Source organism: Pempheris klunzingeri, chromosome 12 (assembly GCF_042242105.1).
Source record: "Pempheris klunzingeri isolate RE-2024b chromosome 12, fPemKlu1.hap1, whole genome shotgun sequence".
NCBI lineage: Eukaryota > Metazoa > Chordata > Actinopteri > Acropomatiformes > Pempheridae > Pempheris > Pempheris klunzingeri.
Genome location: NC_092023.1, coordinates 19699363 through 19723424, shown reverse-complemented (window position 1 = coordinate 19723424; position 24062 = coordinate 19699363). Strand labels below are relative to the sequence as shown.

Sequence of the window (24062 nt, the reverse complement as noted above, 5' to 3'; positions counted from 1 at the left end):
AACCAAAAGAGTAAATGAGCAGTGGGTTTGGAGCCATTTCTTTCTTTTCCTAGATCTTTTGTTTTGTAGGGGACAGTAAATCACTTACTTAGCTTATACTGTACCTACACTGTCCATTTCACCAATCTCTGACCTTACTGTGTTATTACTGTTGACAAAAGTACCATGAAATGTTGTCATTTTTCATTTAGGAGATACATTTTTTTATAGACTGAGGCATCCCTGAAGCCCAGCTTGAGAACATTTCCCTGCGTATTAAACAAGGGAATCCCAAGCTTTTCCATAACAAAAGGTTCCCCAAATAGATGTACTCAGACTCCCACATGAGAAATCTTGTCCAAAGGAACTCAGTCTGGGTTTGCTGTGATTTGGTACACTATTACGTAACTGTGGTGGTGTGATACAGTGTGGGCACAGTGACAGATCTTCCTTAATCACAGGACTACGCCAATTCAGCCGCATACTATGAGGGAAATACTTGGAAATCTAAAAAAAAATCATCCTCACTTGGCTTGAGACGGGACTTTTAATGATACTCAGACACAGTTTGGACGTAGCAGCTTGTAATCATTGATATCTTTATTTTTGGAAACCTGCACTTCTGACACACACATTTCCTATTGTGATTTTTTTTCCCTTCTTTTTTTGTAGGAGGAAAAGTTCCAGTCAGCTGTAAATTGTTCAGATGTATGTGCTACAATAATTGATGCCTTTAGTCTGCAGAATCATTAATACAGTGAGAACAGCATGTTGACAAATGATTAGCAGATTTTTCATTCAGTGATTATGTTGATGTTTCCACAAGGCCACTAAGCTATTTGTATGCTAGGACCGGTCGTCATCCATGATTTTTGCAAGCCCATCACCCAGCACTGACTGGATGTGTATCTGATAACCACCTGTCCTGTTTTGACCCCTCTCTGAGGTGACTTCTGGTGGAATAAAGACATCAGTGTTGCACAATACACAGTGAAACCATGAAGTCTTGATGGGAGGAGTGAGGGAAGAGAAACTTTCAGTGTTTTCGATGGAAATGTTCTGGATAATTTAATAATGACAGAGCAGACATCATACTTGTTGGCCCTTCAATACAGTCACTCTAACATAAAAAACATCTGTCAAAACTCATTAAATGGAAATTTCCTGTCACGGGCGCCCCCTAGAGCTGGTATCGAAAAAGACAGTGCTGTTTACCTCACACCCTATTTATTGTTGAGTGTAAATTCGGTATCTTCAGCATTTTTTCACACACTTTTACACATTTATATTCCATATGTGCGGGCAATTCGTAGATTAATGTCTCCCCTTTTCATAATTCCTGTTGTTCTTTGCTGATGATCATAATTTCTGTAGTTTTTGTCCATGTTTTTGTTGACAGTTGATGGTTGGAAAGTGACGAGAGGATGGGGAGGGTGTGACACAGGACAGTTCAGACCTATTTTTACCCTAAATGTATCAAAATTATATTTATTATCAAATAAATATTCATTTAGGATTTATTGTCCTTTTGATACATTTGTCAGTACTCGACGCGCTTTAACGCACCCACTGTTCAGTCAGAGTGACGCTGCTATTAGACAGGATCTTTTTTTAAAAATGAAAACAGCCCTCGCGATCACACCTGAGCTCAGATTCCAGAAAGATCTCCGCCACTCGAGACAGTTATCGTAAACCTCCGAACAGCGGTGATAAAAACAAACACCCCTCTGCGTTCCACTTCAAAATAAAAGTCTCTTAACGCAAATCACTTAAAGACTTTTACTGATAGACAGATTAAGCACTCAGTGTGTTCACTGTTTGGGCTGGTGTAGTTATCAATTCACTAATTTCATTCTAAAGAAATACGACAGTACCATAAATCGTAGTAAAAAGGACTGTTTTTGTTACCTCACCCTGACCTCGCTGGGACTCTTCACACGCACGCACGTACGTACGTATGTACGCTCTCTGGACTCCCACGGTGACGTATCTCCTGACGCCCGGTCAGCTAGCTTCTAAGCTAGTTAGCTAGTTGTTGTAGTTAACAGCGTACACCAGAGTCGGTTAACGTTAGCTATCTAGCTAGTAACTAACGTTTTCTGCCCTGGTGACTGCTGACATCGGCCATGGACGACGAAAGCCACCCCAAAACCCTGTAAGTAATTTTAGGGGTCTAAACAATGGCGCTAGCTGTCGTTAGCAAGCCGGTGGCTAACTTCGCTAATGTTATCCGCTGTCTACACAAATCTGGTGAATAAAGCCAGACAACGTAACATTAAGCTAATGCGTCACTAACGTTAGGTTAGATAACACAAGGTTACACAAAATAACACTAACTTCATACGTGTGTGTGTTATCTGAGTCAACTGTCTAACGTTTGACATTACTAAGGTTGGGCCAGCTTGTTTGTCAGTCAAGCTAATGTAAATAACGTCACATTAATAACTCAGCACCACTAACTATTAGCTAACGTTAACACTAAACAAGTTGTCCCCAAGCTTTCACAACGTGACCCTCTTCTTTCCCCATCAGGTATGTGGGAAACCTCTCCAAGGATGTTACGGAAATTTTGATTCTGCAACTCTTCACCCAGATAGGGCCTTGCAAAAGTTGTAAAATGATCACAGAGGTAAGCAGCCAAGATTGATGGGGCTTTATCATCCTGTGTGTCTGACACTGTTACTGTTGCATCACAGATGTCTACAAAATAGTGGAACCAATCTTTTAAACTTTTGGGTTTGACCTTGTCCCCTACAGCATACAAGCAATGACCCCTATTGCTTTGTGGAGTTCTTTGAACACAGAGATGCTGCTGCAGCCCTCGCAGCCATGAACGGGAGGAAGATATTAGGAAAGGTAGGACACTTTGTCTGGGCTAAAATTAAATGTGAGGTTAGGCCGCTCAACTGTTCCTGACTTAATTCCCCAGTCATCCTCGTTGTGTAGAAAATGCCAATTTGTCAGGTTCTCATTAAGTCAAGTCATCGTGTTAAATATTCTCTGTGAACTTTCTGCTTTCAGGAGGTCAAAGTTAATTGGGCCACTACGCCAAGTAGCCAGAAGAAAGACACATCCAGTAAGGGGTCACCTAATGATTTTCTAATTTGCTGAAAGGAAAGTTTACCAGAAAAAAGTAAATGGTTTCTTTCCTTTGTTTGTCTGCCTTTGTTTCGTTTTAGATCACTTCCATGTTTTTGTGGGTGATTTGAGCCCTGAGATTACCACTGAGGACGTCAAGGCTGCATTTGCACCTTTTGGGAAAATCTCGTAAGTTTTCACTTCAAAGGGTTTTTTCTTTTCCAAGTGCAGTACAATAATTTGAATGCTACAGTGCAAGCATATTGATTTCTCTGAAGTTGGGCATTATTAAGGTACTTCATAATAATCTTCTGTAACCATCTATAACCATGTTTACATGCATACAACACTGTTATTGACTTAATTGAAAATATAAAGATATTAAGAGGTTCTCACATGTTTTGATTTTCATAATTTTTAAACACTGGTCTTCTAGGGCTGACATCTTGAAGGTTTTTGTTCCTTCTCAGCAGTTTACGAACTGCATCTTAGTCTGATATCAGATAAATTCTTTTGTTTTGGGATAAGTGGTGTAGATGATGGATGGATGGATGGATGGATGGGATAAAAACAATGGTCTGATATATGAAATGCTGGAACACCCTGGTGTTGTAATCGTTAAGGGGCAGCCCACGCACTTCCTGTTTAAAAAAAAAACCCCACCCAACATGGATACGTAAGTTCAAATGAAACTTACTAAACAACACACATGAATGAATATTTTACTAACAGGCTGAAGCTGTACAGGGGTGAAACAAAAACTTGAATTACACAATGACTAGAACATCTGTACAGACTGATGTTTTTCAAGCACTGCAAATTAGAACAAGACGCACATCTTTGAGTGAATGAATTATTAGGTACACAGACTGATAAATGAGCCAGTTTGGGGAATTTTATACTTTTATTCTCTGTACAAGAATAAGATTACCATAAAGAGTGAAAACCCAAGTTATCTCCAGTGAGGTGCAGTGTTTAGAAGTCAACAGAGGGGTAGTGGTTAGTGTTCAAGAGAGCAGCTTCCTTCTGAAGTAATCTTTGTCAGGTTTATATTGTGTAAAAGACACTATGTCCGTGCATGTAAACATAGTTGATGATGGACCAGCATAATTTTAATTATCACATGAAAGTAATCATCAGATTGGACTGAATCTCTTACCATCTTATGCATTGCTTTGTTTTTAAAGACACTCTTAGCAGATAGAAACAGCCTCATTTAAGCTGTTAATCACTACTACAATTCCTGCAAATTGTTAAGCACTTTATTGCCGTTACTTACTTGTGGTCTGTGTATTGTGTCTCTCTGTTATTATGACTGAAGTGTGAGCTTTTAGCCTACTCTTGCTTTTCTCTGCATATTTAGGTTAGGGTGTGGTAAGTAAACTGTATGTCAGCAAATTGTAAGCTGTGTGTATGAACCTGAACAGCCTTTAGTTGTGGGTCTCAGTGAAGTAATAGCACTTTGGTTATTTTGCAGAAATGCTCATAGGATTGGACAGGAGCTTGAAGGCTAACAGCAAGGAACTGTGCACTCGGGAGACTCAGATGTAGTTTTTTTTTCTCTATTTATTCCATTCTTTCCACATGTCTTTATTTGTAGATGCTATGTGTTAACATGATCTAGTTTAGATTAACAAATTCCGATACTCAATGTATTCCTCTAAATCTATGTTTAAATTGTCTCGTTTTGATTTGCATAGTGTTGTTTGTAGTGCAATGATCCTCTTCCAAAATTTCTGAAAATGTCAATTTCTCAAAATTTGCAGCTTCCCAAACTCCATACTCCATATTGGTGGTAAAGAATTGACCAGGAAAAATAAAGAAATCTGTTAACAGGCCATGTATGCCTTTTAATTCCTTTTTTCTCTTTTGATATTTTCTATATATTTCTATTTGTAGGAAGAGCACCAACAGCAGATTTTAAGAATGCATGGTAATCCATATAATCTGTTCCTTTGTGAATTTAAATCAGTAGCCTACTGTTGAGAAGACTGAACAAGAAGTGGTGCTAATGGCAAGGATCCATTAATACATCTGAAGTTATTTTTTTAAAAAACAATACTGTAGGCTGCATGTATTTGTACTTGTTTTTTTGTTTTCAAGTGTTGCTTTGAAGTTATCATACGAGTCAGAGCTCAGTACAAGGCCATGATAGCTAATGTACATTAATGTAGGACAGAGTAGAGGATTCACAATTCAGTGTGTTTTGCGTGGTTCCTTTTTAGTTTGAAGCATTTAAACTGGAGAGTGCACTGAAGTTGTTTTCACGTTTCCCTTCAGGGATGCCCGTGTTGTGAAGGACATGACGACAGGCAAATCAAAGGGGTATGGATTTGTGTCCTTCTACAACAAACTGGTAAGGCTCCAGTGCAAGAACACAGACTGAAGGTTATTTCTATTTTCTGTTTATTATCCTACTTTAGTGCATTTACAGTAATTAAGATATAACCAATCACAACAACTTAAGTCATCTAACCTTATGTAGTTTCTTGTACACCAGTTTCAATATTACTTAAAACAGTATATTTTGAGAACAGACTATGGTGACTTATAAATCCAAAGGGGTGACTGTCTTTGATTTGGATTTATAGGATGCAGAGAATGCCATCATTAACATGGGGGGACAGTGGCTTGGAGGACGCCAAATCAGGACCAACTGGGCAACGCGTAAACCACCAGCTCCAAAGAGTGCTCAGGACAGTAAGTTTAAAATTCAAATTTCACCAGGTGGATTTGAGTCTAGGGACGGCCTGGTGGTGCAGTGTTAAGCACTGTTGCCTCACCACAAGAGGGTTCTGGGTTTGAACCTACTGGCTGGCTGCGCATTTCTGTGTGGCGTTTGCATGCTCTCCATGTGCTTGTGTGGGTTCACTCCGGCTTCCTCCCACAGTCCAAAGACATGAAGGTTAACTGGTCATTCTAAATTGCCCGTAGGTGTGAATATGAGTGTGAATGGTTGTCTGGTTGTCCGCAACCCTCCATCGATAAGCAGTAGAGATGGCTGGATTGTGAGGGAGTGTGCAGACAGTGCTTGATTAACATCTTCCTCGCTCTTCTGTTGGCTTTGTTGCGACTGCTAGTGTGAGACAAATTACACCTTTATCTTACCTATTGTTGCATGGAGACTAATGGCCTCAACATAGTTCTGCCCAGAGATAAGATAACAGCTGTGACTTAGGTTTGATTTTAAAAATAAACTTTGTGTATAAAGGTCGGAATATTCCTTTACAAATAAGTTGCTGGATTTTTTTTCTAATTTCAGATGGTTCAAAGCAGCTGAGGTTTGATGATGTTGTGACTCAGTCCAGTCCGCAGAACTGTACCGTGTACTGTGGAGGGATCCAGGCAGGTTTATCAGGCAAGTGTTGCTAAGTCCCTAAAGATGCATTGTCACAGCCCTTAGTCACACTGCTATAGGAGACTAATTAACTACCACACACTTTCCTGAGAGCTACCCACAGTAACCCTTTTTTCCTGTTTGATTCTTTCAGAACACCTAATGCGACAGACCTTCTCCCCTTTTGGTCAAATAATGGAAATCAGGGTTTTCCCAGAGAAAGGATACTCCTTCATCAGGTAGTGCCACAGTTTGTTGCAGCGTTCGGCCTCTAGATGTCAACACAAGCACACTGCATGACTCAATGACAGGCCAGTCAGTACTTGAGTCTGTGTCAGTTACTTTTTCTCTTGTGTTTGTCTTCACCTTATTGCTGGTATGATATTTTCTGAATTGTCTGATAGAGATTATGTAAATTTGACTGCTAAGCTGCTGTTTTCCTTTTAAGGTTTTCCTCCCATGACAGCGCTGCCCATGCCATTGTTTCAGTAAATGGCACAGTCATTGAAGGGCACATAGTCAAGTGCTTCTGGGGCAAGGAATCTCCTGACATGGCTAAAAATCCACAGCAGGTGGGAGACATCACTGATAATGCACTGATATTCTTATTTTATATTCTTCTTACAACAATTTCTTAAATCTTAAGGTTCTTTATTTATACTTATTTCTAGAGAAGAGTATTAAGGCCAGGAAAAATAAGAAGAGGAAGATTTTATTTAATTTTACATTTCAAGACTAAAGACTAAAGTTGAACTCTCAGTATTAGTGCCAGGCAAAAGACAAAATAAATCAGAGGAAAGATTTTTTTTGCATTTTGAGAATTTAGCAGAAATTTTCAGAATAAAGTTAAATTGTATAAGTATTTCAACTTCATTTTCACCATTTCAACGTAATCATCGCAGGCATTTTTATTCTTTTCTTTTTATACCTTTTTATTAGAGACGGTAGAACAATGACTGGGAATGACGGGTGTGATGTGCAGAATAACACACAACTAAGGTCCCTGGTCGGACCAGAGCCGATGTTGCATCAGTGGTGGCGTTTTAACCCCTAAGTCATGGGAGTCACTTTGAACCTGACTAATTTTGTTGGCAATTCGGATCATAATATAATTTGAGGAGTCATGCTTATTAGCCAAAACAGAAATAGAAATGTTATCTCCAAGATATGTTCCTTAAAAAATAGAAATCTTCTTTTTTCTTGCAGTATTTGTACCTATTGAACATAGAGGTTAATATTAAATGGCGGCAGTAAAGACTTTCAGTTGCCTTTTAACCACCCGTACAGGTGACAGCTGTTGTCAGAGGCATTATGTTTTTGGGTTCGTCTGTCCCATTCTCATGAACATGTTATCTCAGGAACTCACTGACGGAATTTCATCTAATTTGGCGTTCAGAGGTCAAATTTCGCAGTCTTTGCCATAACTTAAGAATTTATACACAAATTCTGACAACATTTCACATAAATGTTGAGGTGATGACTTTTCTGGCTGTTTTTCAATGCCACAACTCGGGAACAGAAGAAGAGATTGTGACCATATTTCACATTTGGTTGGATACTGAATCAGTGACACTACTTTTGGGTACAAACAGACATGGATGTAAACTGCAACTTGACTGGTTGGTGGAAGCGTAATTGTAGTTTCTCTGTTGGTGCCACTCAGGTTGAGTACAGTCAGTGGGGGCAGTGGAACCAGCTCTATGGGAATCCACAGCAGCAGTATGGACAGTACATGACCAATGGGTGGCAAGTTCCCTCCTACAGCATGTACGGCCAGACGTGGAACCAGCAAGGATTTGGAGTAGAGTGAGTTTTACCTAGTATCTATTCAGTTAATTCATAAACTTTGACCACACTGACACACTCTAACTAACTCTTAACACTTTCTCTAAGATAATAAAGGAGATCTTTCCCTCCAGCCTCTTTCAGATTTATTTTACACATCTGATCGTTGTACGCAGTGACCCCAGTCATACTTACTGGGTATTTGTGACATCCTTGCAGGCAGTCCCAGTCACCGGCCTGGATGGGAAACTTTGGATCTCCATCAGCCCAGGCTGCAGCCCCGCCTGGTCAAGTCATGTCCAACCTGGCCAACTTCAGCATGGCTGGCTACCAAACGCAGTGAGCTGGACCTAACCTAAGTGTAATACCAGGGGGATTTTGTCAGCCCTTTTACACCACACAGCAATCTCTCATCTGGACAGCTGCTGTGGTAGAAGAAGGGCAGGGGGCATATTCACAAAGCCTTTGTAGCTTATAGTTGCTCCTAAACAACCAGTTGAACAGTTACATTTTAAATGGCAGTTTTCATTTCACTTTGAACTTTTTACAAAGTTTATTTGATGATAATTCATAGTTCTGTTATGGAAAAGTGCTCTTGGGTTTCTGAGGTGAAGCCAAACCAACTGTCTTTGTCTAGTAGATGTTAAAGGACATGTCCGCCCTATAAAAACCTTACCCATTGTGTGACAAAGAGGATTTTCAGCTTTGGCGATCTGGCTTATTGGACATGAATCTTTGCAGAGACGGTGACCATTTGAAATCCTTCCAATAAACACATATTGAGCAAGTTGACCAATGGGCCAAACTATCAAAAAGTCAATGCAGTCCTCCAAAATGAATTGTTACCCTCTGAAATTCCAAACTTGAGCAAAAAAAAACGTACCTAAAAATCTTGAAACGTATGCATACAATTTATTTCAGTAGTTCTAATAGCATACTTACTAAATCACTATTCCAGCAGCTCACTGGAACATGAGAAGGAATAAAATCCTTGGAAAGCTCAAACTTTATAACATTATCATAGAATTATCAAGCTATCAAGCAATATCTGCTCTCTGTTTGCCAATATGTTTTTTAATACTTCAGTGGAAAAACTGTTTGTTACAGACTTGTCAAAATGTTTATTTACTTGTCATACTTGGGGCATTTTTCTGTCATTTTATACAACAGAAGATAAAGCTCCACTCGAGTCTTTATGCATTGATTAAGTTATTGTCTGTCATACAGGTCAGTTTTTAAAATGACGGGCCGTGATGGCAGTGCTGTACTGGTCAAGCAGGTACGATTGGTCACCATGAGTTTGAGCCACAAGAATGAACCAACCTGTTAAAAGTTGGTTTGGGCTTAGCTTCAGCTCATAGCTAGAAAGTCAGGCCTATTTTGATATATTAATGAAAAATGCTTTGTGAATAGAGGCCCCAGAACAGTAGTTTATACCTTTCCAGTATATGTGAAGCAACTATTTGTATAAACAACTGTGGCTTTAACGGAGATTTAAGTGGGATGTGGTATCTCTTGGGTAAATTTTGTGTACAAAATCACCAACACAGCTCTGAAAGCAAAAAAATCTTAGTTTTTTTCCATGTTTTCTATCAGAGAGATCAGCATGTTCTTTGCAGACTTTTGATGGACTAGTTTACTCCTTTATGTAGCCTAGATTGGACTAATTTATAATATTGTGTCTCAAAGAAAAGGCTATAGCACATGCTCACCATATTAAGAAAATATTGTAAAAACAGCTTAACCCCCAAACTTTGTAAAGGTTACTGATTGTGTGTGCTGATTCTGGGGCTGGTTTCCTGGAAAAATATTGAATCTTAAATATTTTTTCCTCCTTCCTTCCTCTTTATATCCTCAATTAATTTATAGTCATTTCTTCCTAATGCCTGTGAGAATGTTTGCAAAGAACCTTAGACTTAATTCAGCACCAAAACCAGCCCCTAATCATATTGCATCATGTCTTACGTTTTCCAAAATGCCGTAATTTAATCACCCATTTGTATAAAGACAAATTGTCCAAAGTTTTAAGCTTACTATAAATTTGGATTGTTTTATGTTATGTTTATTCCTCTGAAAATGGAAGGTTTCCTAAATATGTCTGATTTGTCAGGGCGTCAGGCATCTTTTCTGCCCCTCAGTACATTCTGACTTTACTCAGTGTTTGCTGAAGATTTCCATATATTCCAGGTAAACAATATAAAAAAATCACTAATTTTGACAAGAGGATTTCTCAAAGTTGTCCTGCCAGTTGGATTTTATTTGCGTTTGTGCCATTCTGTACAGTGTATTACACTCTTTGTTTGCTCACTCTCTTCTTCCTGTCATACGAGCCAACAAACTTGATTGATAATTTGCTTGTTTGTTTATTGGAGCTGCGAGACGTTCATGTAACAAAACAGGGTCATGTTGGCCACGAGTGTAAATATAAACCTCGATCGCAAAACTTCATGAAACTCAAGAAGAAATGTACATACTGTAGGTAGAAATGAAATGCCATCATCAAATTTCAGCAATATAATTTATGAATAAGCCTTAATTGATGTGTCGGTAAATTCAGACTTTGTGTTATTTCCAGAGGCTCCATTACAGATCTAAATTCTTTTCCACTGTGGATTTTCCCATTTTTAAGTTTCTGTGCCATTTTCAAGAAGTAGCAGGAAGCAGGTGACTTTTCAGCTTGAACTGCACGCTTATGACATGTAATATATTTGTTGCTTAAAATATTGAATGTAATGGAAATTTGCTTTTATGACAATAATGCATATAAGTTGAACAACAGAAGTGATGTTTAATAATAAAGGATGACATACATTTTCCATTTAAATGGGAAAAACTCCATAAGTCACTTCAAATAAAGAAACATTTGAACCTGGTCGTTCAGTACATTTATTACACACCAATAAAGTGCTCTTTACACAGAGGTTCTTACAGCAAAGCATAAATTCACTGTAAAATGATGTCTTTTCAGTAATTCTACCAGACATAGCAAATGATGCACTTAACAATTTAACTGAGGCACTGAAGCTTATACCTGCTGAAAGTTTAAATACTTAACACAGCATGTTTTTTATACATCTGCTCAAAAAGCTTTTCACCCTATTTGTTTGGAGTAACGTTGGGAAGCTTGAAGCCTGAATTATGACGACCAATGGGGTTGAAAACATTCAGTCCACTGGTATGATAATAGATCCAATTATGTTGTGTTTAATGGACATGTATTTTTAATGAAGGCTGACTGTCATTCATCACATATTGAGGTTTTGGCAGCTCAGAAGGTGGACAACGCTGGTTAATATTTACCTTACCAAATATTACATATAAACAGTAGATCTATTAGGGAATAGTTTTGTAGATCTCACTAAGACAAGTTAAACGAGTCAAGGTAGGGCTGATAGCTTTGAGCATTTCTAATAGAACTTGAACATTCATTAACATCAAGTGATTAAGCGAAGCCAATATTCACATAGTCAAATGTTGGGTGGCACATGCACTGCCTAGTATTTGATTATTTGTCATGGCTGTATTTTTCTAACCTCCTGTTGAAAATAGTTTTTAGTACACAACATTAATAATATGTTGATTTACAATCAGGTCTCATCTACAGCATACACTGCATATATCTGAGCTTAAACTTTAACCAGTTTATTATATTCACTTTAGTGCAGTCTCCTAGTATGCAAAGATTTTCAAAAAACATTTATACAGTATTTACATGTACCAGTGGTTGTAACTTAATGGGATAGATTTTTTGAAGTGTGGTTGTATGAGGTACTTATCCATAGTCAGTGTGTTACCTACAGTAGATGGTGGTCGTCACGTAGCCAGTTGGGGGGCAGGAGTCCCGGCCCAGACGCTAATCAATGTACTGTTGTGGACGGGGGCAGCAGAAAAACATTTCCACCACCTATAAAAGGCCCACCTGAAAAATCACCATCAGTTTAAGTGCAGTCAGAGAGTCCGTTCATTCTTTCTCTTTGCTCTCTTCAAAGCCACTAGACTCCAGTGACAAAAACAGTTATTTTGATGCGTGTGAAGACGAAGAGAATGGCTTCAGTGCCCCGAAAGAAGACTGCAAAGTAGTGAGAATATTGTAGATATAGCATACACTTGATATAGATGTTTTCAGGTGGCTAAAATAAATTGCTGCCCACTGCAGTACATTGTTCAGCATATGCAAATGGACTTCTGCTGGCTTCTCCAAACTGGGGACATGCTGACCACCGTCAACTGTAGGCATTAAACTAACTATGAATAAGTACATCTGTAATAAGTAATCTGAATTATCCCTTAAAAGAGCATCTGAAGCAGTGAGGTGTTGAAAATGTGCCATGCCAGACTGTAGTTTATTGTTTATCTGATGTTGTTGTTTTCAACATTAAAGAATCCTTTCATTTTTCCGCACGAAATATTGTGTGTGACCTGTTCATCCTCAGCTGACTTCCAGATAACCCACAATTCTGCTTCTCAGAGCTTAATCACATACGACAGTCGTATGAGGAGTTGGTGCGAACTGCTGGTCTCCTTGACGACATCTTCGTCCCTCTGTCCACGCAAACCAGGACGCGCCCGTCTGAGGCAGTTTGATCACTCTGGACAGGGGTAATGGAAAGTGAAATATTTTGTCTGTGTGAGAATAAAACTGTGAACGTGTGGTTGCTGGGATGCTTTAGCATAAAACATTAGACTTGTACTTGTACTGTTTAGTCTTAAAAACAAAGCATTAGAGGTTTAAGAAGATATTGAACCTATTTCCACACTCACATCATTCTTGCTCCCAGCCAGTTTCCCTGCCGTTTTGTTCCATTTAGCTTCCTCTTGTAATCCCAGTTTCTCCATAATCAACTCAATCCTGGATGTGATGCCTGCCACAGAGCTTTCAAGGTGGAGAACCTGTCTGGCCAGTCTGTCACGGTGAGAGAAAGATAATTCAGTGTTTGGTTAACGTAAGACACTTCTTAGGTTTACTGTAAAAACTTTTCCCCACCTTAGAAACTGTTCCCGATCTGCAAAGGTATGACTGGTGGGCTTCTTCTGCTCACTGGATGTTACAGGAGGCTTCTCCTGTAACTCTTTTTCATAATTCATTCCAAGATTGTTGAGTTCCGCAGAAAGAGCATCCTGTCAAGAAATTAGAAAAACCATCATGAAAACAGCTTTGTCTGTGTTCTATCGCTTGTCAAGTCAAGAAACTAGTCAAAAAACAGTGTGAAAGTAGCATAAAGGTATCACATCACATTATCTTGTAAAGTCGAATAGATGAATACACAGACCCTCTTTTCCTCCAGCTCGATTTTCATCCTCTCTTGTTCGTCCTCGTCTAGAATTTGGTTCCCATCACGGTCAAACCGTGAGAAGGCTGCAGAAATTTCATGATCAGCGTGTCCCATCCTACGAGATCATCAGAGCGGTGAGGGTTACGTTTAATACTACAGGCAGCATACTGCTTTTATCTTTGATATTTTGTCACTCACTCTTTCAGCGTTTCTCTGAAGTCCTTGAATTCAATTTCTCCAGATCCAGACCGTAGCGCTTTCTGAACATCTGATATTTTCTCCTTTTTAAGTTTCAACTTCATAAATGTCTTCACATAGCTCTGAATTTTAAGAGAAAATTATTTTCTTTGGAGCTCTTGTCCACCTTTATCCATAGGTGTGCCTATTTTTTACATTAATCTGATTGCCTTTACCTGTTTGATGATGTCAGTAATCTGTAGCTCATCTTTTTGGGAAGAGATCTCCTCCTTAACCTCGGAATATGTGTCGTTAATGATGGCCAGAAACATGTTCTGAGGGACAGATAACATCAAGAGATAATGGGAACGCTCATCTTTATCCTTTTAAACTGAAAACTGTCATGTGTAGAAGAATTACTTACCAGTAGAACAAAGAAAACAAAGAACACGTAAGTCACAAAGTATATTGGCCCAAGAACCCGGTTAGCGCGGTCGATGGCGTCGTAATCAAAGTCTCCAAGAATGATCCTGAACTGTGTGAAGCTGCAGAGAAGAAGAAAAGGAAAAGGACTGATTCGTCAATGCCCAAACGTCATATGTAGATCTTTACAAACCTACAGGGATCTTATGCAGTGTAGAAAAGCAAGGTAAGAAGTATGGCATGCGATGGAATGTACACTCCTATGCAGACGCCCTACGCCTTATAACTGTACCAAATCTGGACATCCATGACCAAATTAGTTTGGCAGAAAATGTCAGTATTACCTTAATACCTATTACCTATTAACTTAATACTAATAATATTAAGCTTGTCTGAACATGAGTTATGGAGTGATTGACAGAGAAGTAAACAGACTACCTTTTCTGTGTGAGGAAACTATACTTTTGCATTCACGGTCGTTTCAATCAACACAGTGAATAAACAAGACCATAGAAAGATCTACTGAGGAGTCGTTTGAGCCTGGAAAGGTTTGGAATTTTGAAATGGAAAATGTGCAGGAACCAAGTGCTGAGACGCAGTTTTGGACTCCTCTTACATGCACTTGACGAAGGTGCTGAAAGATTCAACCTCTGTCCCAAACAGCAAATATCCCAGTTGAGCGTAGGCGAAGAATACGATGAAGAACATGATGGCGAAGCCCAAGATATCTTTAGCACATCGACCCAGTGTGGAGGACAGCTGAGTCATGGTCTTGTTAAAACTGATGTATTTGAAAATCTAAAGGACAAGAGGACAGCACACCATGTTCAGGATCACGCCGGAGGCCGATTTTAATGAGTAAAATGTTTGAGTGAAAGATTTCAGTACTGTACCTTGATCCACGCAAAGAACAAGTTCACTGCATTCATGTTGTTGTACTGTGTTTGCCAGAAGGCCAGGAATTCAAAATCAGCGTAGATGCTGGGCTCTTCCAGCAGTTTGCCGAGCAAGCTGTCCACTTTAACGGTGCGGAAAATGTTGAATACAATGGCAACAATGGCGAGCTGGGAAGGAGAATAATTTTACCTCTTTGAGGCCAAGCAAGGTCAGAGAACAGGACATGATTGAATCAAAAAAGAATTACATCTCCTTACCGCAATGACAACAATATCCAGGATGTTCCAGATGCTTTTGAAATAGGAGAACTTGTGTATTCGCAGCTCAAGAATCTCCTCCACAACATAATAGAGGATGAACAAGCAGAAGAGCATCTCGCAGCCGAGGATGAAGTAATCCCAGGTGGTGATGTAGCGAATCAGTTTGACTGTTCTTATCTGGTAGGAAGGGATCGCTCCACCAGTTGCTGGGAATTCAACTACCAACCTGAAAGAAGCAGATAAAACTTTGGTCAACCAGCGGATGGGTGCCAAACAATGCTGTTATTGTCAGCGGTGCTCTTTACCTGATCACGCAGAACATGTTGATGTTAGCGTTGTAAGTGGAGAAGTCAACAAAGACAGCTCTGGTTCCTCGGTCAAGCCACAGGTTGTCCATCAGTTCCTGCAGTATGATGGTGCTCTCCTCTTTGGTCCGACTCAGGTCTTGGTAATATCCCGCTCCAGTGTATGTGGTCAGCAAGCCCCAGTGAGAGGAGCCTTTGATCTCTTTCTCTGTGTGGTAGGTCCAGCTGCAGAGGAAGAAGAAAAGTATGAAAAAGTGTGGAATTTGGAAATGGAAATGTGTAGGAACACTGAACTGCACACCGAAAGCAACCCCGTAAGGAAAACAAAGAGTGGCTTACGCGCTGCCATTGATGAGGCCGAAGCTGAGGTCATCCTCCTTCTTCTCATTGTAAACATGGAAACATGCCGTGATTTCGTCCCGGAAGTCTTTGTGGACTTTGCAGGAGTTGTTCATGATCTTGATCTGCCTCATTCTGGGGACTCCCAGCAGCATGTTCTCATAGTAGATAAAGGACTGGTCTCCGCTGTCCAAGGACTGGTTATTGTACCATTTAGTCCAGTAGAGGCCGTCCAGTAATGGACCCTGGGCGAACTGTTCATATAAATAGAGGGTGGATGCAGTTTGAAATGCACACCTAGAAATGTCATATTCTCAGTTGCCAGTGATTTCTCACTGCGGCGAACATGAATTAAATGAATATGGAGATAAACTCACAGTCCAGAAGTCGACCATGGTGCTAATGGACTGAAACTTAACCCCACTTTCACCGGCTGTGTTCACAAACAGGTCCGTCATGGCTTTAGTGTAGTAGTAGGTGCTCGAGCTGGTCATACCGTATGTCACTGAAAGACAATGTGATCACATTGTTACTGCCTGAATCAATGATTCCTATCTGGCTTTGCTCAGGCTCAGCTCTAAATGTTGCTCCATTCAGTGGTCCAAGATAAGACAACTCAGATGCAGACACGCAAGGCCTTATTGAACACTTGTTGTTTGGCTGTTTATGTCACTGCAGCCAAACAGATCCAGATTAGAGGCTATTATTTGTTTGAAGAGAGCACGCTGGCCTGACACAAATAGCCTCATCAAACAATGTAAATCTAGCCCAGACAAAGCAACAATGGACGAGGCAAATTGCTCTTATCACTAAAAGGCAAGAGAGCAGTGCCCATGTCCCTTTCACTCCTAATGCTCAGCTGGACAATGGCCTTCAGGCTTTTGGATGGGGAGGGCATTTGTAGTAGGCATTAAAGCGGGGGGAAGCTTTTGATGGTAAATCAACAGTCCAAAGTGCCGTATTCAGTAATATCTGAATTGTAAGCACTTTCAGGAAATCATCAGACAAACAAATATTTGTCCCCTCTCCCACAGCGTGTGTCATTAATGTGTGAAGAACATACATTTAGGATGACAGTATTTGGAAGTAATTTTCATGTTTCCACTTCAAGTCAACAGATTTCATAATATCAGAGGTGGCAAAAGTACACATTCATTAAGTAGAAATACAGATACTTGAGAAAAAAAGACTGTTCTCAAAGTATAAAAGTAAAAAGTACTTTTCTTACATTTCTCCTGCATGGACGCCACTCTTTTTCATTTGTCTGTTCTCTCTGGTCATGTACGGGTCACTGGTAGACCAAGGATCGTCTTTTCTATGTGTTACTCTCATGTATGTAGGTTGAAATTGGTTTTGATGTTTAGAAGGTGTGCAATAATACAAAATAGAAAAATAATCCATTACCCTTAAATGCATTAGAACTTAAGTAATGTTTTGAAAATGAAAGTACAGATATTTGTGTTAAAATGTAGGGATCACTTTGTTCCTTCCCACCTCTGCATAATATGTGTTACATCTGAGAAAGTAGCCGTCAAATTAAGTTTCATTTCACACAACTTTTCTTTAAGTATCAAATCTTGTTGGTGAGTAAAACACTTTCCAGTGAGATTCAAGATAAATGCCTACAAATTATTTACTTCCAAATACTTTTTCCAGTTTGACTGACAATCATACTGCGAATGCAAAATATTGGATGATGTAAGTAGAATACGTACAGAGGCATATATCCACCAGGAACACCAGATAGACCAGTAACTCCCGTAGTGTGGTTCGGACAAACTGTTCTCTGTTGTTTGAGGTGTTTTCAGTCAACGTTGTGCTCCACAAGCCTACAGACAGAGAACAGCATAAGATACGATTTATGTCACATGCTGACAGTTTTTGTAAAGATCACAGTTGGGTGTCATCCGTACTCATTGACCTAGTTGTGCATGTGACAGTTGTAGCGGAAATACTTGTAAACTAACTGAATGGGTTCCTACCTTTGATAAAAGAGCAGCAGCCTCTTTGGTTCTTCACCAGGGTTTGGTCAGTGGATGGTGGTTCCTCTGGGAAAGAGCTGGAGGCGTCCAGTCTGTACATGCTGTCCATGGAGCCGTGGAAGAGGGGCTGGGGGTTGTAGATGGTGCTGACAGCTCTGGGCAGGGGCGGAGGGGAGCCACAGAAGCCCTGGTTCACCCAGGCCCCGGTGCCCATGCTGCTCAACTCGCACTCCACCTGTCCGGTCAGGTGGCTCTCGGCCCGGTTGTTCAGGCACTTCATGACGTTTGTGTTTCTCTGTTTGGACTGCTGATGTTTAGTTCAGAGAGGAAAGTGAAGCAGAACGGTGTGTGCAGCTTTTGAACACCTGCTGGAGAGATGATTATAAAGAGTGGATGACATAAGCTTTGTCGAGGGAGGAGCTGCTGGTCCTCCACCGGAGCTTCTGCACTCATGACATTGTCAGCCAGTTAACTCATTTATGCCCGTGACTGAAATGTTGTTTGGTGGAAGCGTCTGGGCTTGTCTAAGCACAAATCTGGAGAAATGTTCAAAATCGGTCTGACTGTTTGGCTTTGGATAAATGGCACTGCTGTTTTTTTGTTTTGTTTGTTTTCTAATGGTAGAAATGCTCTAGAATAAGCAAGGACAATGTAGGGATTCTTATTATTTTCAGTACACATATGCAATGGACACTTATCTGTATATTCCATATGATGGAAAGTTGCACAAAACTATTAATAGTCACATAGCAGCCATTCAGACATTCTCCATTACTTTGAATGAGTGTCAATGCATTCTGTAGAAATTATTAACTAGTTATTAGTTATTAAGATCTTGTTTTATTAATACTTGTGTCTTGTTTTGCAGTTCAGCAGGTTTTAACCAAATACTTTACATTTAACCTTATTTTGGTGAGTGGCATAATCTTAATCCTTAACCAGTAAGAGCTCATATATAATCTTTATTCTGTTTCAAACTATTTTCATATTTGATCGTTCTTTAAGTTGCCAGGTGCCTCTAATGAATAATGCATTTCATCAGATGATGCATTTGGTAAAATAAAATGAAAACAAAACACATGGCAGTGAGGAGCTGAAATTATAAAAACCCGTCAAATTTAAGATACTTCTATAGTGGGAACCTCTACAATACCACATCCATCCTCATCTATTCATTTGCCAGAAATGTCTTACAAAAGAAAACATCCAGCCACGTTGGAAGGCTAAATAATTAAGCAGTTAAAAGACATTTTAATTTGTTTTGCCCTCTCAATTACTTTCATGCTGAGCACATTGTTGTCGCTATTGATTAACAACTCACCCAATAACGTGCTCCTATTGAGGAAAATCAATTTATTGCATGTCAATTATATTTTCTGTCACCAACTGTTTGCTGCTTGTGACTGAATTAATGAAGAGTGTAATTGCAGTGTCATTGGTGGTCTCCGCCGCATTACCATTACGCACTTTTGACTCCGCCATCTATTCATTTTTGACACGCCAACTGTCAGAAAGCATTTATTAGGTATGCAAACATTCACTGTGGCATATGAATCATTATGACCATCTGTATTCGCGTTTGGCACCTCGTCTATCGGCCAAGTCTCTATCCAACAAACCCCCTGCAACACTTAGCACACGTGCATTTAAGAGTTCTTGGCTAATATCAATGATTAGTTAAACAGATAAACGAATGAATAGTTTAGCTATAGTTCATTTTTGTTGTCTGTAAATTATTATATGATATCCATCTCCTTATTTGTCTTTGTATCTTGTTACATATTTTGTCCAGTTAGACGCATTGAACCTCTCAGACTGGAATATGAGATGATCTAGAAAAATCACACAGAATGCCAGATATTACCACCAAAATCACCTGCAGGCTAAAAAGATGTGCGTAGTGTACGAGCAGTTGGACAGTACAGTTGATGCACTGCTGTAGTTATCTTATACTTGATGCAGATAGAGTTTGGGTCCAGCTATGGCCGTTCATGCTTCAGCGGCTCTGAACAGAGCGATTACACACAGCCATTACCACACAATAGAGTTTAATTTCTGCTCCCCCTCTGAAGCCGTGGCAGGATCTGGCACACAGCCTTCCTTAATTTGCTGTGGCTTGTGCCACCATTCAAACTTTTTCAAAACTGGAACAATCACTTTTCAGTGGCTGATGATTGCCATTTAAATCTGTAGCTGTGGGGCTCCAACAATGGACAATTGCGGATCATATGGCATACCGGTTTATCTCCACTTAAATTGGACTACCTTGTAGCAGAATTGAATCAGTTAAACTCCAAAGGTGTTATTTTTTAGAGACTTTCTGAGAACAGAGTATTGAAAAAAACATTTTACTTGGTTCCTCTGAAATGAGTCTATTTTAAATGTTTAGATTCCCCGTTGACGTAAAAGTGTCTTATCTCTGAGCACAGGAGCTCAGGACAAAAGGAGGATTTGTTGCCCAGGGTGCAGAGCGAGGCGGTGCGGCAGACATGACCTGCCATTACTCCTACTGAGAACATGACACACACAAAACAAAGGATGTTCCCCTTGATGACCCTTGGTTTTAATACCACACAAAGGGGACAAATTGATATTATGTCAGTCAAAATACCAGAGCTTTCTCATATTAAGTCTTTATTCAAGTTAGAAAATGTTGCTGTAAAATGTACTATTGTGTAAATGTTAAGCTTTTCAGTATGTCAGGGTTATGTTTTACAAATACAAATGGCTTTGAGGATACAAAAGAGAAATTTAGTTTGTAGAGAATCAGCTTTGTATTACTAAAAATGTCACAAATGTACTTACTTATTATGTAATGTAATGGCATACAGTAGCCAGTAGATGCAGTTCCATTTTTCCACTGAATTTATAAAACGTATAAAGAAGAATATAAAAATGAATATAACGAGTTCTTGGCTGAACCCAATAGAGAAGACAATAAAGAACAAGAGGAATGCTTTTTTAATACAAAATAGTTTTTATTTTTGATCAAAAACTATGAATCAACAAAATAGAGGTCTGCATGTGTAAAATAACATCTATTTTTCAACTCTACAAACACGTACTTACACTTTGACACTGTAGTTACATATTGACTTTAACTATGCAACTAAGCACAATGATTTTCTTAGAATCCATTGAACATTGCACAACATTTTAGGGCCATATCAAAATAACTGATAGAAATACACCATTTTCTGTATCTTCAGTACAGTCTAGTGGTCATTATAATGACACTACATTTCTTTTATTGCTCAACATTGCTGGCTTACCGAACAGAAATAAAAAAAAAAAGACATCAAACTGAAATTGAAGCCTTTCTGATTGTCGTACAAACATTATATAAATACAAAAAGAAAATAATAATAATGCAATACAAATGTATTTACTGTCTCCTAGATTGAAGGAAATCTATTCACATTGTCACTCTCGTCCAACAATATGACGGATCTTCTACCAAATGGCAGCAGTTTATGCGTGGACCTGATGGCCATCAAACTGATATGAGAACGACGAGTGGATGTACTCCTGTTCAGTTGGAGAGTCGTACCTCATGAGGCATGGGTAGTTTTCAGGTTGCATGCAGTCAAACTGCAGGTCCAGCCACTGCCTGTGAGGAGCGTTGTGCCTCCTGGCATCTGTCAGGATCCGGTTGAGGGCCATGATGTAGCTGAGGGCCATCTGCAGGGTCTCATACTTGGACAGTTTTTTGTCCTGACCCCACTGGGGAACTACTTTACGTAAGCGATCAAAGGCTGTGTTCAAACCCTGCATCCTCTTCCTCTCTCTGGCATTGGCAGCCATCCGCCGCCTCGTGGCGGTCTCATACTTTTCTGGGCTCTTGGAGTCTGCTTCTGAGGACTCGGATCCAGAGTCAGTGCAGCTGGGTCGACGAGACTTCATGATGTTCGGTAGGGGAATCGAACGGGTGTAGGTCCTCAGATCAGAGAGACTCAGCTACGAGCCAACAGATATATGAGAGAAGTTTCCAGTTTTAGCTACAGGGTTCCTCTGAAGTCTCCTCAGTGTTACAGCCAGGCTGATGTCCAGGCTGGGTGTCCTTAACTCCAGATAGTGGGCAGCCTGAAGAGTCCAAGGTGTCTGTGATCCTGGACACACTGAGGGAGCAGCTTTTATAAGATGGAGCAGATGAACAGGTGGCAGCAGGTGGAGTCCCTGCCCCACCCCCCACCCTCCTCCTCAATATTGCTCATAGAGAAACACACCCATGCGGACTCATAAACACCCACACCCACTCTCAGCACATACACACACACACACACACACACACACACACACACACACACACACACAAACAAAACCTTAATGAAATTCCAATTATCTTGGGCTGGGCTATCTGGCCGTGGCTTCACTCAGAGCCATGTGTCACAAACACCAAAAGTCTACCATCTGGTAACACAACTCACCACAGCTGATGGTGCAAACAAACTTTTAAAATGCTATGATTCTGGATATTTCGAATTAAGCTTATGTAAAATCACAAAAACTAGCAATTATAGGTAATGGACTTAACTCTGAATTAGGCTTTGAATTCAAGAGAATAAGCATTAAATAAGATTAACGTCAGTTATCAGTAAATAAAAAACACTACATGGCAAATGTAGTATAATTTTCATCTAATTTAAAATTCACTATATTGTGTCAGAGAAAGGAGAAAAGTTAACTTATTGTAAATGCAAACAAAGTACCTTACCTCGCTGAGTTATACAAAGTTATTAAGTATTTTTTTAACGTATCATCAATAAACATGTAGGCATCACAACTTAAAATGTAATTTATTTATAAATTAAAAATGAAATCTTTGGAAGCACCTTGACTATAAGTCCATTAGGTTATTTGTTTTAAATTACATAAGTCACCAAAAAAAAATCCCCTTTCACTTCTCATGTAACCGGTCTCCTTGTGATAATAATCATAATCTGAGATTAGCCCGAGGCAACAGAAGTGGAAGTGTGGCCTGTAACCTGAGGGATTTTAACAGCATATCAGGGGATTATGGCCCTCAAACAATATGGGACAAGATGGTGTACAGATTACTGCCCCATCTGAGGTTTGGAGCGCAGTTTGAGTGAAAAGGTGAAAAGCACAGTCCTCCACAAATGTCCTCTGCTTTATATATTAGAAGTACATTAGTCTGAAAGGGTGTTTATCAGTGCTGCTTTCTTAATGAATCACAGTATGTGGGATGCATTAATGCTCCTTATGTACTTGGGACCACATGAGAAATAAATAATTGATCTGTGTAGTGGTCCGAGAAAATGAGACAGACAGAATAATTTGTCTGTCTGTCCTTCCCATCTGCCAACATTAAATTGTGTAATTCAGGAGGACCTGAGCAGGTTCCTCCGTCATACACACACACCCAAACACACTGTTGACTGTCACACAAAAGCCACAGAAAACTCCACTCCACTGTAACTGTGCTCGGCTTCTACTCAAATTCAAATACTCTCGGTTGCACTTGGAATCACAGTAAATTGTGCGTTAATCTAAGAAAAAGATGTATAGAAAGCTATTAACCCCTAAAGTACTGCACCTCGGTACCTTCTACTTCCACTTCACTACATTTTTGGCAAGAAATGTTGTAATTTTTACCTGTAGTTACTGTTGCATTAGTAGATTTGTTGTTATGAATGACTCGATAATATAAAGCCTCTTTAAAAATAGTTTGACTAGCTAAAAAATGAAAACAATTCTTACATATTAGTGTATCAATAATAATAATATATGGAAGTTTTGCTTCATTCTGCAAAATATCTACTTTTGATATTTAGATACATTTGAAGTGCTGCTTGTGTGTTTTAACTTGAGTTAAACGCAGGACCTGTACTTGTAATGAGGTACTTTTACACCATATTTTTCTCCTACTGTATTTTATTTGAATGAAGGATCTGGATACTTCTTCGGCCTCTGCTGCTTTACTTTCTGGTGTCATCCTTTGTCAGGACCAACATGTAGCTCCTGTCACTGTGTATTGACAAACTCAAAGCTTGGGTGTAGAGGCAGGTTATGAATGATTAATCACTGTCGGAGCCCCAGAATAATGCCCGTCTCTGGTATTGGGTCATGGACACAAGCTGATGCTGTCTGGTCATTTTGGGATGGACTGGTTAGCTGTGCAATTAGGCATATAATCCCATCTACCAGTTGGTTCATTGATTACAGATTGATGTAGTTTGCCAGCTGCTGCTTGTCTTGTCTGAGGG

General features: G+C 39.6%; 3 protein-coding genes across 3 annotated transcripts; 1 reads left to right on the top strand and 2 right to left on the bottom strand.

Moving 5' to 3' along the window:
* Positions 1–1953: 1953 nt before the first annotated feature.
* Positions 1954–11047, top strand: tial1 (TIA1 cytotoxic granule-associated RNA binding protein-like 1). Its single transcript, XM_070841180.1, has 12 exons — positions 1954–2134; positions 2512–2608; positions 2737–2835; positions 3001–3055; positions 3159–3246; positions 5338–5413; positions 5649–5757; positions 6320–6415; positions 6549–6633; positions 6843–6966; positions 8058–8200; positions 8399–11047. The coding sequence occupies exons 1-12, from the start codon at positions 2106–2108 to the stop codon at positions 8520–8522; spliced, it is 1125 nt and encodes a 374-aa protein (XP_070697281.1). The 5' UTR covers positions 1954–2105; the 3' UTR covers positions 8523–11047.
* A 1607-nt stretch (positions 11048–12654) lies between these two features.
* pkd2l1 (polycystic kidney disease 2-like 1) lies at positions 12655–18115 on the bottom strand. Its single transcript, XM_070841612.1, has 15 exons — positions 17836–18115; positions 17569–17682; positions 16231–16358; positions 15854–16107; positions 15515–15739; positions 15207–15435; positions 14946–15116; positions 14669–14850; positions 14054–14174; positions 13866–13964; positions 13651–13772; positions 13450–13567; positions 13164–13297; positions 12941–13082; positions 12655–12768 (listed from the first exon to the last, which is right to left on the bottom strand). The coding sequence occupies exons 1-15, from the start codon at positions 18113–18115 to the stop codon at positions 12655–12657; spliced, it is 2433 nt and encodes an 810-aa protein (XP_070697713.1).
* A 3191-nt stretch (positions 18116–21306) lies between these two features.
* Positions 21307–21738, bottom strand: atoh7 (atonal bHLH transcription factor 7). The gene has a single exon (XM_070841530.1). The coding sequence runs from the start codon at positions 21736–21738 to the stop codon at positions 21307–21309; it is 432 nt and encodes a 143-aa protein (XP_070697631.1).
* Between the last annotated feature and the right edge of the window lie 2324 nt (positions 21739–24062).